The 17,690-nt window shown below is 32.4% G+C and overlaps 2 protein-coding genes across 2 annotated transcripts; one reads left to right on the top strand and one right to left on the bottom strand.

Moving 5' to 3' along the window:
- Nucleotides 1-6,944: 6,944 nt before the first annotated feature.
- Nucleotides 6,945-7,555, top strand: HELRODRAFT_66930 (hypothetical protein; the record flags this gene model as incomplete). Its single annotated transcript, XM_009024249.1, has 2 exons — nucleotides 6,945-7,143; nucleotides 7,260-7,555. The coding sequence occupies 2 exons, from the start codon at nucleotides 6,945-6,947 to the stop codon at nucleotides 7,553-7,555; spliced, it is 495 nt and encodes a 164-aa protein (XP_009022497.1).
- Nucleotides 7,556-15,779: 8,224 nt separating this feature from the next.
- HELRODRAFT_66720 (hypothetical protein) lies at nucleotides 15,780-16,548 on the bottom strand (the record flags this gene model as incomplete). The annotated part of the gene is made up of 2 exons (XM_009024206.1): nucleotides 15,780-16,234; nucleotides 16,350-16,548. 2 exons carry the CDS (start codon nucleotides 16,546-16,548, stop codon nucleotides 15,780-15,782), a joined length of 654 nt encoding a protein of 217 aa, XP_009022454.1.
- Nucleotides 16,549-17,690: the final 1,142 nt, after the last annotated feature.

Raw genomic sequence — 17,690 nt, 5'->3', positions numbered from 1 at the left:
CGGTACTGTTATTAAGTGGTTCAGATCATATCTGTTTGACAGAAAGCAACAAGTAGTCTTCAATAATGTGTTATCTAATGAAACGGTTTTGACATCAGGAGTGCCACAAGGTTCAGTGCTTGGGCCTATTCTTTTTATCATGTATACCGCTGAAGTTTTTAAAGTAATTGGTAATTTCGGTTTTAAATATCATGCTTATGCTGATGATATTCAGATTATAGTTAGTAATAAGCCAGAATTACTGCAATCTGAAATCAACAAACTTGTAACCTGCCTAAATAACATAGATGTCAAACAATGGTCTTAGATTAAATCAGCAGAAGTCAAAATTTGTTCCAATAGGTACATGGCAGCAGCTAATGAAACTTAATATCGATTCAGTAAAAATAGGAGATGTTAACATAGAATTTAGTGACAAAGCAACTAATCTGGGTTTCATTCTTGATTCTAGATTATCGATGCATGATAACATAAAGATGATAACAAATTCTTGCTCCGGACAGATTCGAGAACTCTATAAACTCCGTAAGTCATTAGATAAATCTGCTATTCATACCTTGGTGCATGCATTGGTTCATTCACGATTGGACTATTGCAATGGTCTGTTTTACGGTTTGCCAGATAGGTCTATTTCTGCAATTCAATCTATTCAGAATAGAGCAGCCAAATTGATTGTTGGAGGTCTCAAATTTAACCATGGTACTCCAATTCTTAAGAGCCTTCATTGGCTTACTATAAAGAAAAGAATTAAATATAAAATATGTATTTTAATGTATAAAACTGTGCATGGCTTGCTACCAAGTTATTTGATAGATAAAATAAAAAAAGTCTATAATGATGAGTGGTATGAGCCTTAGATCAGATGATAGCATTTTGCTGGTTGTACCTGATGTCAATCTGCAGAGAGCATCAAGAGATTTTGCAGTATCTGGACCAATGGTTTGGAACAGCTTACCGAGATCTTTTAGAACTAAAGATTTGAAACTTGATGATTTGAAAAAGAAACTTAGAAACTTTTTCGCTTTGATTTTGTTGTTAGGTAAATAATTATTTGTTTGTTACTACCGCCATTGACTGTACTTTTTTCTTTTTTGACTTTGTTTGATTATAGATAGCGCTTTTGAGAACTTTTTGATTTTAATTAGCGCTTATAAATGTTTCATTAAAAATAATAATTAATATATATATATACCATATATATATATATATATATTGGATTTAAACTATCATAAATACAATAATTTATAAAGATCACTGCGTTGATCTTTATAAATAATTGTGTATATATATGTATATATATATATATGTATATACAATTATATATATATATATATATATTATACAAAAATTTATACAGCGCTTTTTAAAACAAAAAGTTCTCAAAAGCACTTACAAGTAGAACAAAAATAAAAATATAAAAAAATCGTACTAAGTTGATCGTCAAATACAAGAATAGAAATGTTGTTTAAATAAGTGCGCTTTCAATTGTTTGCAGAAATCAGAAAGTGAGAGTCCAGGTGAACGAAGACTAGGAGGCAGACTGTTCCAGACCATGGGTCCAGCCACTGCAAAATTTCTTCCACCAGTCACTAACTGAGTTTGAGGTACATTCAGTAGATGCATCAGTCGGATCTCAATCGCAATCGTCCCAGCTGTGGTACTTTAACAGACAATCTTTCAACTAGATATGTAGGTAGGTGCCATTCCGTTAACAATTTTAAACACCATTACAGACAATTTATAAGTTATTTTTTTATCATTGGAAACCAATGGAGTAGTATCGGCGTAATATGTTCGAATTTTAAGCCTCCAACAATAAGCTTAACAGTCCTGTTCTGGATTGACTGCAATTTAGAAATTAATTTTTTGATACACTATAAAAAAGACTATTGCAATAGTCTAGTCTTGAATGAATGAATGCATGAGCTAGACTTTTTAAAGTTGTCTCATTTAATGAACGTCTTATTGTTCTCAACATTCAAAGCTGATCGTGACATTCACTCGTCAAAACTCTAATATGGTCGTTCATTGACATGTTTTTATCAAGAATAACTCTTAAATTTCCGGCGGACTTACAAAATGAAATATCAGAGTTGTTGATTATGACAGAGTCAATTTGCAATCTAGCAATTTGCTGCCACGTTCCTACATGCAAAAATTTTAGTCGATGATCAAACATTCACGACTCCACGGCCAACAGACATCGAACAAATTTGTCAACGGTTTCTTGGAACAAAGCAGCCGATTCACTTGCCACAATCTGAATATCATCAGCAAATACGTGATACTTTAAATTGAATGACTCAATCAAATCGAACACGTCTGACGTTTACAGTAGAAACAGGAGTGGTCCCAAAACAGAACCCTGAGGTACACCATGGTTGAGTTCATAAATATTTGATGCTTTATTGCTGAATGAAACCTGTTGTTTACGCCCTAAAAATATGATTCTCTCAATTTCAAGTCAACTACTGAGACTCCAAGAGAATTTTCAAGTTTCTTCAGTAAAATCGCATGATTAACACAATCAAATGCTGCAGTCACGTCGAGTAGAGCAAGAAATGAGATATTTTTGACCATCCATAGTTTCAAACAACTCTGAAGCAACATACATACAACAATACATACTCAATTGAATGAAGTCTTTGAAACCCGATTGATATTTTGGCGGAAAGTTGTGTTGATTGAAATAATGCAGAAGCTGTTTTTGAACGATATATATATCAGAGGTGGACATGGGTCCATTTTTACTGACCCAACCCAACCCATCACTTAACTCAACCCATCCCAACCCAACCCGCCTGAAAATGCAACTTTTCAACCCAACCCGACCCGACCCAACCCACGACCCATCTGCACGAGTCGCAATTTTACCAAACAGGCAAATTTTTACAAATGATATTTAAAAAGCAGAACTCAAAAATACAAGATCATATGTGTAATAAAACACACTGGTGAAGTAATTACACTGCAAGTGTAATAAAATAACATGAAAATTAATTAAAAATTAAATGTTACTAATATTTTCCCACAACAACGTCAGAAACATCAAACTTTCCATATTTGGCACCTAACTCAGCACCTAACTAACTCATCAAATTGAGAAGCCCTTTATTTTCAACAGATTTGAATGAGTGGTAACCATCAACACAGAAAAAGATCTGTCTATGCTTCAACATCATTAATTCTTGAGGAGACAGTTGAATTTTTCGTTTCAAGCATCGCTGGATTTTCAACTGTGACTTTGGCAGACTACAGCACAATGTTTAATATGTTCTTGCTGATTTTTAGTGCCAAAGTTTTTACCTGATGAATCTTTAAACTGATATACCTTATTGCACTTAATACAAGCACAATAGTAATTCACGGGAATTTCGCTTTCATCATTTTCCTTTTTTTGAAAAACCATGTGAAATTTCTGCCAGATTTCTGATTTTAAATTTGTGGGTGCTTTTAATATATACCACCCTGTTTTTTCTGGAAAGAATAAATATTTAAATACTTAAGTATATTCAATCAATCAATTAAATTTATCTAATGAATGGGATTTCTAAACTTCAACAGCGCCCAACTAAAATTTGAAAAATAAACCATTTCTAGGTAGAAAAAAGAAAGAAAATGAAACATGAATATCAGGTAAATAAGTAAAATGAGCAATTGAGAAAAAATTCTGATGTCTGTAAAGTGTAACTGTAAAGACTGAAGAGATTTGAAATTATGAAAAATAACAATTAAATCTTTAAAAAAGGAATTAAAACATAAAAAATGTAAAAATGTTAATGTGAAATTTATTAGATTTTTTACTTTCGCAAACTTAGCAAATTTAAATCACACAAACCTCTCAAATGACGCTGAATTTCTTCTGATTCTGCCATACTTGTAAATAAAACTAATTTTCTCGATCGGAAAGGAGTTAACTTTTGCTCAACTCAATAATCACAAAAAGAAAGTGGAAACGATAGACCAAAGATACGATGATATTACAGCGATATAAAATACACCGATTATTAACTAGTTAAAATGTTCGTTTAAGAATAAAAAAAAATACAGAAATAAATTATTTATAATAAAATTTGAAAATTTCAACCCAACCCAACCCACACAACTTTAAAAAATTTGGACCCAACCCAACCCAACCCATGGGTTAACCCAACCCATGTCCACCTCTGATATATATATATATATATGTATATATATGTATATATATATTATATGTATGTATATCTATACACTCGCTTCTCGCTTATTTTTTCACTAAATGTACATAATGTGCCCCATAATGTGCCCCATTTTAGTTCTTTGAACGTGGGCCCCTCAAAGTCTTGCTACGGCACTGTTTATTGCCAGCAAATATTCTTAATTTAAACCTTTTTGCATTCATTTTCATATTGTATACGTTTTGCACTTGAAAACATTTTAATGGTTCACTATTTTGCTGTTGTCTAATATCGTACAATACTTTTCAAAACTTTTTCTTAATTAATTGAACAGCCAATAGATCTAATGTTGGATTAGTTCTAAACAATGACTGTTTCTGATAATTTCAATAATTTTTCAAACAAAATAATCAAGCTTACATGAAAAAAGCGTTTCCACACTCGGATTTTGGTGCAGCTTAGCGTAAAGAAATTGAAAACTGTTTGATGTTTTTTGTTTTTTTTTTGATAACTTGTTTTGAAATTAGTCATTTTTATCTAATCCTTTAAAGTATTGATTAATACACAGTTATTTTAATTTGGATATTGGTTTTAAATGTTGTTCACTATTTCAACATTCTTCCATGTTGGATTCCAGGGGTAGTTTGAAAAAAGCTCTTGTGGTTATATTTGACCCCATTTTTCCAAAGATGTTTTTATTGAAAACAAAATGGCTAAAAAAAAAATTTTTCTTTTCAATCGAAATCTGTCAAATAGCGTTGACATTGAATAGTTACCTGTTGATATGAAGTTGTGTGGTTGTTTGTTGTACGCTATAAAGCGGAACAACCCGCTGTTAGCCACAATTTTAATAATATTGGAAATTAACATTACAGTGCTTAAACCATACGCATCTGTAACGACAACTGAATGCACGCATGTGAATAGTCTGTAATATTCTTTCATTTGCCATCTTATTGACCAGTTAGCAGCGTGTGTTCCAACAGTCACGCTGATTTACAGTCCGTCGTATCTTCTCATTGTTTTAAATATATAAATTTTAATTTTAATTCACTTACTAATAAAAAATATTTCATTAATTGAATTACAAAGTTCAACAAATAACTTGTTTTACAAGTTTTCACATTTTACAGCTAAAGTGGTTTATTATTGATATACTGGAGGTTGTAAGGTTGTAAAGTAATTTGTGAAAATAAGGGGTAAGACATGTGGTAACTACTGGAAAACATACATTAAACACAAGTTTATTTGTCAATGTCGGAAATGGTTTAATATTTTTGTATAAATAATTTGATGTGGTGTTTCAACAATTTTATGAATGAATAAATTATGAATAGAATTAAATGTTTTTTTAGAACATTCGATAATAAGACTTTTATACCATCCAACGATTATGAAATTTTTACAGGGCAATTTTTTTGTAGCTCCCTTCCATCATATTCGTAAGCCAGTTGAGAATTTTATAACCCAAACAATTTTTAAAATGCGACTTTTTAATCTTCCTTGTTGAAATAAAAAAAATAATAAGATATGTTTGAAAATACCAATTAAGTGAATATCAATAAACCAGTCAGTTATTCAATTAGGTAAGTGAACATTGCATTATAATTTACGGTCCTTGTTCTAATTTCTAACAATTCCTAACAGACACAAACGCACAAACTTTGACAAGCCGTTGGTGGCACACGTTGTTAGATTGAGCAGCGCCTTATTGGTTGTCAATAATGTGGGAGGAGCCAATTAGAGCAGCTACTATATAACGGTGTTACGGCACACGAACAATCAAAGTTGAAAAAATCTTCCTGGTTCTTTTAATCGTTCATCTCTATAAATCATTGAATAAATGTACAAATATTTGATAAACCTTAAAAAAAATAATTTGTAATAAATTTAGTAAATTTAGAAAATTCTAAATCAAAAAATAATTCTGCAAAAAAAACAGAATTAAAGATGAATAATAATTTGAAGAAACCATCTATCTTCAGTTCAGTAGAACTGCTCGCTAAATCGGACGACGGGAAATTATCATCAACAAAAACAACAAAATCATCATCATCATCAACCTCATTATCATCATTAAAATTATCATCATCTAATAACTTTGCCTCACAATTCACTCATTCAGGATCGGGTAGCTCATCTTTTGTGCCATCCAATTGCTCCTCAAGTAACTCGTTGTTAACTGGTGTATCACAAGCTAACATTTTAAGCAATTGCGATTTTAAGGAACAAACAGATGCTGGCAGATACAGCATACAGCATATCTTGGCACCAATTCAAAATGTGAGTTCACTCAAAAATGAACGGAGACACTGTGTGCCCCAGCAATCTACATACCATCAATCGTTCGTTCGTGCGTCAAATTTGAAGAGAAGCCGTGCTGAGAAAGAAACATTTTTATCTCCTTCTTGCAGAAGCACTCCTCTCCTCCGAGATGATGTTGAAAAAAAGTCCAGCAAACGAAGGAAACTTGATGAATCGTCCTTTGTCATGCCCTCCCCAATTTACACGCCGATGTTCAGCACTCCTCATCTCAGTAAATCAAGAATGGATTCTGGGTTCCAAAGTTTCAACGCTACATTTTTAAATACACCCATGCAAAAAAATGAATTTTATTCGCATCCAAAAAAACGAATCTGTAAGCAAGAACTTGTGAACGGTGGACGAGGAATAAAAAACCCACTACTGCAGAACCACCTGATCAAACAGTTGCACGAAGGACAAGATCTCAGTAAGTACATCATGAGCGATAATGAACCAATAAATCGAACTTATAATACTAACCATATGATTTTCAATTGTACAGGTGAGCAGACAAAATACAACGAGTTCTTATGTCGAGTTTGTTTGAAAAGCTTTCCTTTGCAGCGACTTCTCAATCGCCACGTCAAGTGCCACACGGACATCAAACGCTACCTCTGCACATTTTGTGGCAAAGGTTTCAACGACACTTTCGACTTGAAGAGACACACAAGAACACACACTGGTTGGCTTTCATTTACATATTTCTTTTTTTGATTTCTAAGATTTTCAAACAAAATCACAAATAAAACGATTTTGGTCAATTGAATAATAACTTTGTTGAATTTAAAATTGATGCAGGAGTCCGTCCATACAAATGCGAGCATTGTGACAAGGCATTCACACAACGTTGTTCACTGGAGTCACACGCGCGGAAGGTGCACAACGTTCAGTTCAATTACAAGCACAAGGAAAGGAGAGATAAGTTGTACGTGTGTGAGGAGTGTGGTCACTCGACGAGACAGTCTGAGGAGCATTTTGTACACATGAAGGACCAACATCCACACGTGCCTACGTCCGACGAATGTTCAAACATTCCTCGTCATGAAGCTGCTAATGCGGATTCGCCTAAAGTCAATCTGATGACTATTTTTTAAAACCTTTTTTAATTTTATTTTCTATTATCAGAAATGTTGTTTTGTCTGATATAGTTAACGAAATGTATATAAATTGAATTTTGTATTTTGACACTGTAAATAGTAATGAATGATTATATTTTTGTAAATATATTTTTTCAATTCAAATCTTTTTTGAGTATACAAACACACACACACAAACACGCACACTCCTTACGCAACGGTGACATGAAAGTACATGCCTACGTAGATAACGAGGTGTTACAACGCATTACCCTGGCAACTTTCCTATGAATGAAACTGTTAAACATCATCTGGAAATCACATTCGTGGTGTCATAACACTTTCCAGTGCTCTCTCTTAATGAGCTAACGTGATTTCTATCTGTCAACCTACGAAATTCTCTTCAAAATTTGGCGGTTTGTCAATAGTTGATTTTAACACCTTACTCTTTTATTGGACAATTACTAATGTTTACCAAAGCAAAAACAGACATGCATCACAACGATTAAACAAACGAATAAATAAATAGTAAAGAAGTTAAATAAATAAATAAATATTTATTCATTAATTTATTCATACAACGTCTCATTTTTTCTCTGGTAGTTGATTATTAAAGATTTCATGATTGTAAGAGGTAATTAATTATTAAAACGATTTCAATAGTTTTTTAATCTTTCCTAAAACGATTTCAATAGTTTTCTGAATCCTTCCTAAAACTGGTTTACTTAAACATACTTTTTTGGCAATAACAATAATGATGCTATGAACATCACTAAAACGTTTTTATTACAGCGGGTCTCCACAGAACGGACCACTCGCATTTCTGGGGGAAATCTCGATCCGCATAACAGACTTTTTGCACTACGATTCGGTCTGTTGGCAAATCCCGGTATACCGGACTTTTTTTTGCACGTGCCAAAGTTTGTTGTGCGCGGAATAGAGCAAAAAATCGAACATTTCGCGCATGGCTGCCACCGTGGGCGGGTGTGCAGTCTGCTGCTGGGAGAAAGGAGTTTTTCATTCTTTTTTCAGTGATGCTACTGCTTTTTAGTGTTTTCCAGCGTTTTAATTCTTTTGTTTTTACCATCGACAGGTATTTTCACGAAATTTTCGGACAGTTTCTTAGTTTTTAGAAAAAAATGGGTCCGCGAACCAGAAAATCGGTTTCTCTTTAGATCAAGAAAGAAATCATCAGAAAATTTGAGAGTGGACTTTTTTTCAAAGACATCATTTTTATTCAAGAGTAGTTGAGCAAAATCAAATAAAAAAATCAGAAAGAAAATTTATACTTTATTTAACGTAGCTAGAGCGAAGTGTCTCAAGAGGATTTTTTCTTAGTTATTGCACTTTTTACTGCTTTTCTACTTGTTGCTAATTGTCTCTGAAAAGTGAAAAAAGACAAACTGATTAAGTTCACTAAATTCCACTTATTTTTCTTATTTTTCCCAGATTTTTTTCGCTTTTTTGGTTCGGTACGGAACCAATTAATTCGATTTACATAGAAGTCTATGGGAATTCGTGTTTCGCAGAAAGGACTTTTTGCATAACGGTCTTTCCCGCGGAACGGATTAAGTCCGTTGTCCGGGAACACACTGTACTTGAATAATTGAATTTAAAACTTTATATTTACTTTTTAAATAAACTAAACACTTATCGCAATTTTTTGAGCTTTGATTACAAAAATAATATTATACAAGAATAAAAACAGTAATTGTACTCAGCAGTATCAAAGTTTTGATGTTTCCTTCGGTCGTAAGTAGGGTTCGGTTCGTTCCCCATTTCTAAATATAACTTCTAACGCTTTGAAATGGGGTGGTAAAATATTGGCAGGTTATTTTAAAGACATATTTTGTCATCAGCAAACATAATTGTGATAGGTCACCTCAATTCAACATTAATAATAAAAACTTAAATGCACTTTTAGCTTTCCTTAATTTTAACTTGTCCCTTTGAAACATCTCCGTTCATTTGAATAAAAGAAAAATTTTGTGGGTGCACATTTATTGATAAATAAAAGAGGACCAACAAATTCAAGGAGAGTTTATAAACTTGTCGTTCCATGGAGAGAATAACATGCACTTCTTTGATGTTACGTAACTTGGAGGTTCAACGTGATATGAAGTAAGGAACAAAAATAGTGTGGGCGATACCAAGCAAATATTGGCGATGTTTGATCTATTGTACGCTGATGGACTGATGGGTTGGTTGCCTGATGATTTATTGCACACATCCGTCCCCAACCTCAATATCTTCAAATTTCATATGTGCCTTTTTCGTTTAAATTTATATAAAGTTTTTTAAAGTAAACAAAAATTACAAATCTGTTCAAACACATACGATGACAAACCACAACCTTCATTTAATATAAATTAGAAATATCTGCCAACAGAACTTCGAAGTTATTTCAATGAGCGCCCTCGTTGAATTGCACAACCTTAATTATTACGTCAGAAGGAACAAAAATTGGATCCACTGGATGTCCTCTCTTTGATGTTCCCGTTTATTTTTAGATAACTATCAAGATGATATTCAGCATGCATAATTGGCTGACAAAATGTTCTTTCTATATTTAAATCGGTGAGGATGAGTGCAATGTTGGGGTAATTGCCAAACTGATGCTTTTTAAATAGGACGCTCATGAATGAGATTATTATTATTATTATTAATAAAAACGCAAATGTTATATAATCTTTAATAATAATTTTATGTCATCATGAAATTTGTAAAGCAGGAAAGTTGCCAATAGTTTGGAATGATTGAAAGTTTGCATAACAAGGCAATCAGATGGATTGTCAAATTTCTAACAAACTATTTCAACTGTTGAGCTTGTTCATGCGATCACGAATTTATATATAATAGTTAATTGTTTAGGAATCTATGAAGTAAATGTAACATTCAAACGCTCAATAACATAACAAAGATGTAGGCAATCGCTGTTGGTTGTTGATGATGTTGTAGCCGTTGCTCATCGATTGCTGTGTTTAACATACGATAGATGTGAAGATTTTTTGAAATGTTGGTAACATGATGCATTATTATCTATTCCAAATGTTCCGATAGTTTGTCAGCTGTGAATGAAAGAAGTGTACTTCCGTTGTTACTCGTTGTTACTTGATAATTTACAATTTAATTTACTAAGCAAATAACCAACGATCCAATTCTTTGCTTTAATATTATTTTTAATTTCACTAATTTGTGTTTCAATAATCACAAAGAATTTATCCCCGACAAGATATGTGTGTTAAAACAACGATCTTGCGCTATTAAAATAACATAACTTTTTCGCTTTTAAAAAAACTTTTATGTCTCGTTTTAAAAATTTGCATTTGAATGAATGTTCATGTATAAACGATTATGCTTAAAAAGTTTATGCCCTTTGTTGAAATAAATTTTGTATCTAAAAAAACTTCCTAGCTAGAATGGTAAAAGTTAAAAAGATAAAATAATTTTAACAAGAACATTTTAATAAAAAACATTGTTTTAAAATGGAAGAAAAAAATTATATAAAATTATAACATGAAAAACTGAACACTTATTCATCTTCTTTTCTCAAATGTCTGAAAGTGGTGGGTTGGTTTGATGGTGCGTGTGCAGCTGTTTTATGGACTTTCATCCTACCCTCTTTAATTCAATGTTGTCTCATCAATGCAGTTACATCTCTACTGCATTTACTTATTTGTGAAAAGAGCTGAATTAGTTAGTTGTGCTAATTTAAATCATTCCAATGTCAGACCGCAACAATACACATATCAAATATTATTATTTCAAAAGACTGCGCAATTAAAATAAACATTAAAAAATTAATTGAACAGAGTGTTGACATTAATCAAAATTTATTTTCCTTAACTTAAAAAAGAAAAAAATGTTTGCTTGTGAAAGAAAGTTAAACGAGGGTAACTGAATGTCACATGGGAAACGTTCTTTTATATTCAGTGCTTATTTTATTTATTTATTTCTTCAAAGACACAAAAATTAAACAGAAAGATACTTGTAATAGTGCCTTAACTAAAAATTGTCAAAAAAATTTCGATGAGAAAACTAAAATGACTAAATTTTTGCAAGACACATTGCATAGTTACACATATATATATGTAAATATATATAAAACATTATTCTAAGTTATGATAGTAGATGACAAATTATAAAAAAAAATTGAAATAAATCTATGTACATACAACTTGTTTGGTTGACAGCATTTTATTTTTTATTTTAGTTGATTAATAACTTTTCCAACTTTGTGCGCTATTTCACTTTATTATAGTTATTTAGTCACCAAGATTACAATTTTATATCATAGACGTTATTTCTTGCTAGAATATATACAGTGTAATAAAAAATACATCGGTGATTAATTCTTTTATAAGGGAACAAATTGATAGCAGTCACCCTTCTAAATTGGCAGGTTCGATTTGAAATGAATGCTTTTCTCTACATCTTTTCTACTTATTCATTCTGTTGAAAAGAAGCCAGCTCTAGAAAATAACTGTAATTAAGTCGTTGATGACTCGTTTGGTCATTTGCGTTCATGCATTTGCATGTACAACATTGTGTACATCATTACATTTTGTACTGTATTAGAAATATTTTTACAAAAATATTCAACTTCAATATATATTTGTTGAGAATTATGAATTGTTATAAAACTTTTTATTTTTGTCCAAATGTCAATAAATTAGTGAAATTTTATTTTATTTGAACAAGTATATAACAATCCATTACTTAATTTTAAAATAAGGACAAATACAATTTAAGATAACGATTTGTCCAAAAATGTAAAACGATTCCGAAAGACTTGATGACGTGAAACGTATAAAAATAATTTTAACAAAATCAATCCAGTCAAATTTTAAAAAAACGTTTTTTAAAAAACAATCTCCCTGCGTTTAAGTTTTCATCACATCAAAACGCTTATGGTTGAAAAATGGTTTTCAGCTAGATGTATTACTGACAGTAGAAAAAATAAATAATTTAATTACTTAATTAATATATACGCGAATGAAAAACCACTGAAACAACTGTATATGCAACACTCAATTTTTTGGTTGAAAGTATGTAACATTAGGAATATTTCCTGAATATTTTAAGCACTCAGTTTTAACACACGTGTTGGACATACGTGACATTAATTAGACGAACTCGATGACAATAAGACACCCTTACGCAAGCATAGCGCCTCATACAAACACCGCACCAAAGACACAACAACAACATACAAATACAAACTAATTCACAGATACCACACAAACAATACACAAACAACACCCAGACTAATTAATGTGCACATACGACGTCAGCCTCACAACATGTAGTTATGTGTTTCTATTGTGGGCAACAATCTGACAGAACCTGCTATGATACGAATAAATAAGAAAATCGGGAATGTCGCCACTTTTATGCCACACATTCATAACAAAAAAATATAGAAAACGCATACAAGATGAGCAAAAATAGCATCATTACCTATCTGGGGAAGTTTTTGTTAGATCTTGGTAGCTTGCCAAATTACTAAACTGGAGAGTTAATCGTGATATTGAGTATACCAATAGACAAAGAACATGGACAAAAATAATTGTTTTGATTTCTTGTTAATTGTGTGTCTATTCATCTTAAAAAGTGTTGCTGGATGTTGGTCAAAAGAAAAAATCTTGGCATGGTTAAGAAGCTCTCCTCGCCGTACTTGTTCAAGGCTGCTGTCTGCGACTAATTATTTATTCACAACAGTTGAAATTAATAAAACACCAGGAATGAAATAGCAGAGAGACACACATCTTGCATCGACGACCGCCATCCAACTACTAACATTCAATTTGATTCCAATGCTGTGGAATGCAACACGTCATTACGTGAGCACAAGATGACCAGATGCACACTTCTTGCAACGAACGTACGTGATAAAAAAACTTATTACTTATTAACAAACACAATAAAGAATGTAACGACAATCACGTTTGTTTTAACAACATAAGCAGAAAATAAACAACAAATGCTGAACCAATTATCATATTAAAAATGATATCTTCTCTAAAAAAAATGATTGAACTTTCATGCAACCACTAGCAACCTTACACCCAACAATAATAATGGAAGCGATGAATCTGTGAGAATATCTTGCTGGGATGTCACGTTGTGATGCACAATGTAGAACTGTGATGTGTGGTCCTCGTGACACGGAGAGGACATTTATATAAGTTACAATATAAACTGGTCACTCACTGGTTGACTGGCTGGCTGGACAGACAACAGACAAGAGTTAAAAATTTATTAATGTCACATGAACACGTGGAGTAGGTGTGAATGTAGGGGATTGGTAGGAGTTTGGGTAGGAGACAGATAGAACATTATTTTATTCTGACATTTAAGACAAAACTCGGTCTATTTTATTCTATTGTGGTTTTTATACAACTTTTCTTTTGGCGTCACTGCAAATTTTTTTAAATGAAATTTTCCTACAAAGTATTTTCATTCTTAGAAGCCCAACACTGACCATATTGTGGACGTTTAGTAAAACCGACATTTTTTTAATCGCTTTCTAATTATTTGCATAATATTTTATCACGTTAAAACCAACATTAAAGTTATACAATTTTTTATCACATTTTAAAATAAAATATAATATAATATTTGAAAAGGTTTCTATACAAATTAAAGAAGAACTTTTGTCAGAGTTGCACCGTTTCATATTTTTCTTCATTGCTTCCGCACAAAATGTAATAAAAGTTATGAATTAATTCTGCAAGAATTAAAAGGTATTCAACATTCAAAATTTCAATGCTTGATTAATATATTGTTTAAGTATTATTTACATTTAAGTGTTTTTTTATATTTTACCAACGCTTTAAATTTCTTTATTCATTTTTCTGTGTATTTAGTGGTAACAATACTGCTTCACGTTATTTTCGTTAAATTTGACATTCGAACATTTTGTCAGGGGAATTATTTTGAGAGATTTTTCTATATTTCATCCGGTGGCCTTTATAATTTAGCGTCATCATGCGTCATACAGCCATGCCGTTTTTTTAAGCAAACTACAAACACCACACAACACACACATACACGCGCACATACACATACAATACACACACACAAATAACACACAAACCGAACACTCACATTTGTAAGCATTCGATAATAAATTCTCAAGATTGACATCTGCAGTGGTGCAAGAAATATTTTTTTTAAATTGCGCTGGTTGGATGTTTTGAACATGTTGTGAAGCTATTCAAAAAAATTTTATTTATTGATACTGTTAAAACACAAAATAATTTTTGTTGTAAAATTTATAATTGCTGATATTGATTTTGCTTCTTGTACTTCTGTATTTAACATTATAGGTTTATGGTTAAAAAAGTACAACAAACATTCAACAAATTATATTAGTACTTTGAAATAAAGAATAAAATTAATTTCACTGGCGGATTTTTCAAATGAATAGAGAGAGAAAGATTAAACAAAGAGCTAAGGCCCAAATGCATTGAATAGTGTTATGACACTGCTGAAGTGATTTCAAATCGACTTTTAATAGTCTCGTCCATAGAGAAGTTGTTATGACAATGCGTGAAAACACCTCGTTACGTATTCAGACGTGTGCTTTCATGTCATCGTTGCTTTGTTGTACAAGAAACTCCGCCATGAATCGCCGTGAACATTAAAGCTATGTTTTCTAATAAATAACATTTCTCGCATTGAACGCTTCGAAACCAAATAAATTGGTTAGGTGCAAAAGGAGTGTTAATATTTTTATTGAGTTTCTTTTTGTTGTCCGATTAGCGATTTTAACTGAAAATAAAACTGGTTTGGTTGTTGCACAAATTCTTTTATTACAATATAAAAATCTGATATAAAACAAAAAGTAAAATACATTACAATCTAAATATTAGCACGAACAATTATACACAATTCATATTCAACATTTAAAAATACGTAGAAAATGTACGTAGAAAATATAACAACAATGCTAAATATATACAATTCAAAATTTAACAAATATTTAATAATTAGTGTACATTTGACAACAAAGTCAAAGAATTGAAATTTAATGAATAGTTACAGTTTAAATTAAAATAAAATAATCTGAATTAAATAAAATATTTTAAGTTTCGATAAATTAGAATAAAATAAATATAACAATTTATTTTTTAAAAATGAATGAAATAAACGTTTTCAAGTCTTTATAAAAAACAAAAAATTTTCTCGAATAAAACAATCCAGGTGTCCAGGGGATGTACCGTAGAGTGCAAGCAACTCATGTGTATGGAAATAAGTTAACAACTGGTGATTCAACATCTATCTCTTCATCGCTGTCTTCACTTTCCTCCTTTACATTGTTGGTTTGGTCATCACAACCAGCATGATTGTTCCGGTCATTACTGCCACCACAACTGACCTGGTCAGTAACATCAGCATTGATACTCCCACGAAGACAACTTGCTCTGGAATGAACATTTTCCTGTGAAGCTGGAGGAATGTTTGAACATTCGTTGGACGTAGGCACGTGTGGATGTTGGTCATTCATGTGTACAAAATGCTCCTCGGACTGTCTCGTCGAGTGACCACACTCCTCACACACGTACAACTTATCTCTCCTTTCCTTGTGCTTGTAATTGAACTGAACGTTGTGCACCTTCCGCGCGTGTGACTCCAGTGAACAACGTTGTGTGAATGCCTTGTCACAATGCTCGCATTTGTATGGACGGACTCCTGCATCAATTTTAAATTCAACAAAGTTATTATTCAATTGACCAAAATCGTTTTATTTGTGATTTTGTTTGAAAATCTTAGAAATCAGAAAAAAAATATGTAAATGAAAGCCAACCAGTGTGTGTTCTTGTGTGTCTCTTCAAATCGAAAATGTCGTTGAAACCTTTGCCACAAAATGTGCAGAGGTAGCGTTTGATGTCCGTGTGGCACTTGACGTGGCGATTGAGAAGTCGCTGCAAAGGAAAGCTTTTCAAACAAACTCGACATAAGAACTTGTTGTCTTCTGTCTGCACATCTGTACAATTGAAAATCATATGGTTAGTATTATAAGTTAGATTTATTTGTTCATTATCGCTCATGATGTACTTACTGAGATCTTGTCCTTCGTGCAACTGTTTGATCAGGTGGTTCTGCAGTAGTGGGTTCTTTATTCCTCGTCCACCGTTTACCAGTTCAACGTTGCTTTCAACTGGTTTTTCCTGCAGACAGATTCGCTTGCTTGGCTGTGGAAGAACTTCATTTGCCACAAAACTCTTGCTGTTGGAGGAGTTAGAAAAAGTTTCGCTGGTGTTTCGAAGATCAAGTGATGTTCCACTGAATAAATTGCTGTTTCCACTTTTAAATCCAGAGTCTTGTTGCTGTTGAGATTGAAACCAACTGCAACTGCTGCTGCTGTTTAAATTTTGTGGAGTGCTGTCCGTGTTTAGGAAAGTTTCATTGCATTTGTTCGTTTGAAGTTTTGTGTTGTATTTTAAATTGTGAGCAAGAGGTGTGCTGTGATGAAGAGGTGTTGATAACGTTGCATCAAACTGAAGGCGTTTTTTAGCTCTGCTGATTTTTTGGTCTGGGATCAAATTAAAGTGTTGAATCTCAGTTCCATACACTTCCTTCACTGGCGCAATTTGACCGGATTCACAAAGAAGTACAGGAACCACATATTTGTAGTCGTTTGCAGAGCTGCTCGTGTTGTCCTCTGAATCAGCTGTATTATTTGTTGTCAGTTTTTCTCCAGATGATTGGACAAGCAAATGGACTGAACTGAATATTGATGGTTTTCTGGTGTTGCTGTTTTTGCTAATGTGGATGTTTGTTATTTGTGAGTCATTTAGGCCAACTGCATCAGTGGCATTGTTTTCACGCGGGATCTCATGTAGTAACATCTTAGTGCCCAATGACCATCTATTTTCCATTCTTACAATAAATTACACTAGCAGGACTAATAGTTTTAATGAGTTTTTTGAAATGTTTGCAGACAGTTCTAAATGTTTTGTAGGCAAGATTAGCGTCCGTACCAGTTGAAAATTGAAGAATTTAAATAAAAAAATTGTTTACTAAGTGCAAATACAAATGTTTAATGAGCTGCTCAAAACAAATTTATAAGTTGGTTACATAACGTTCATTTTATATAGTCTAAAAGTTAAATTGTTAGCTCCTCCCCCTTTGTTAATAACAACCA

The sequence above is a fragment of the Helobdella robusta genome (assembly GCF_000326865.2).
Source record: "Helobdella robusta unplaced genomic scaffold HELROscaffold_4, whole genome shotgun sequence".
In the NCBI taxonomy this organism is placed as follows: Eukaryota; Metazoa; Annelida; class Clitellata; order Rhynchobdellida; family Glossiphoniidae; genus Helobdella; species Helobdella robusta.
The sequence above is the reverse complement of the archived record's forward strand: the minus strand, read 5'-3'. Positions and strand labels throughout refer to the sequence as shown.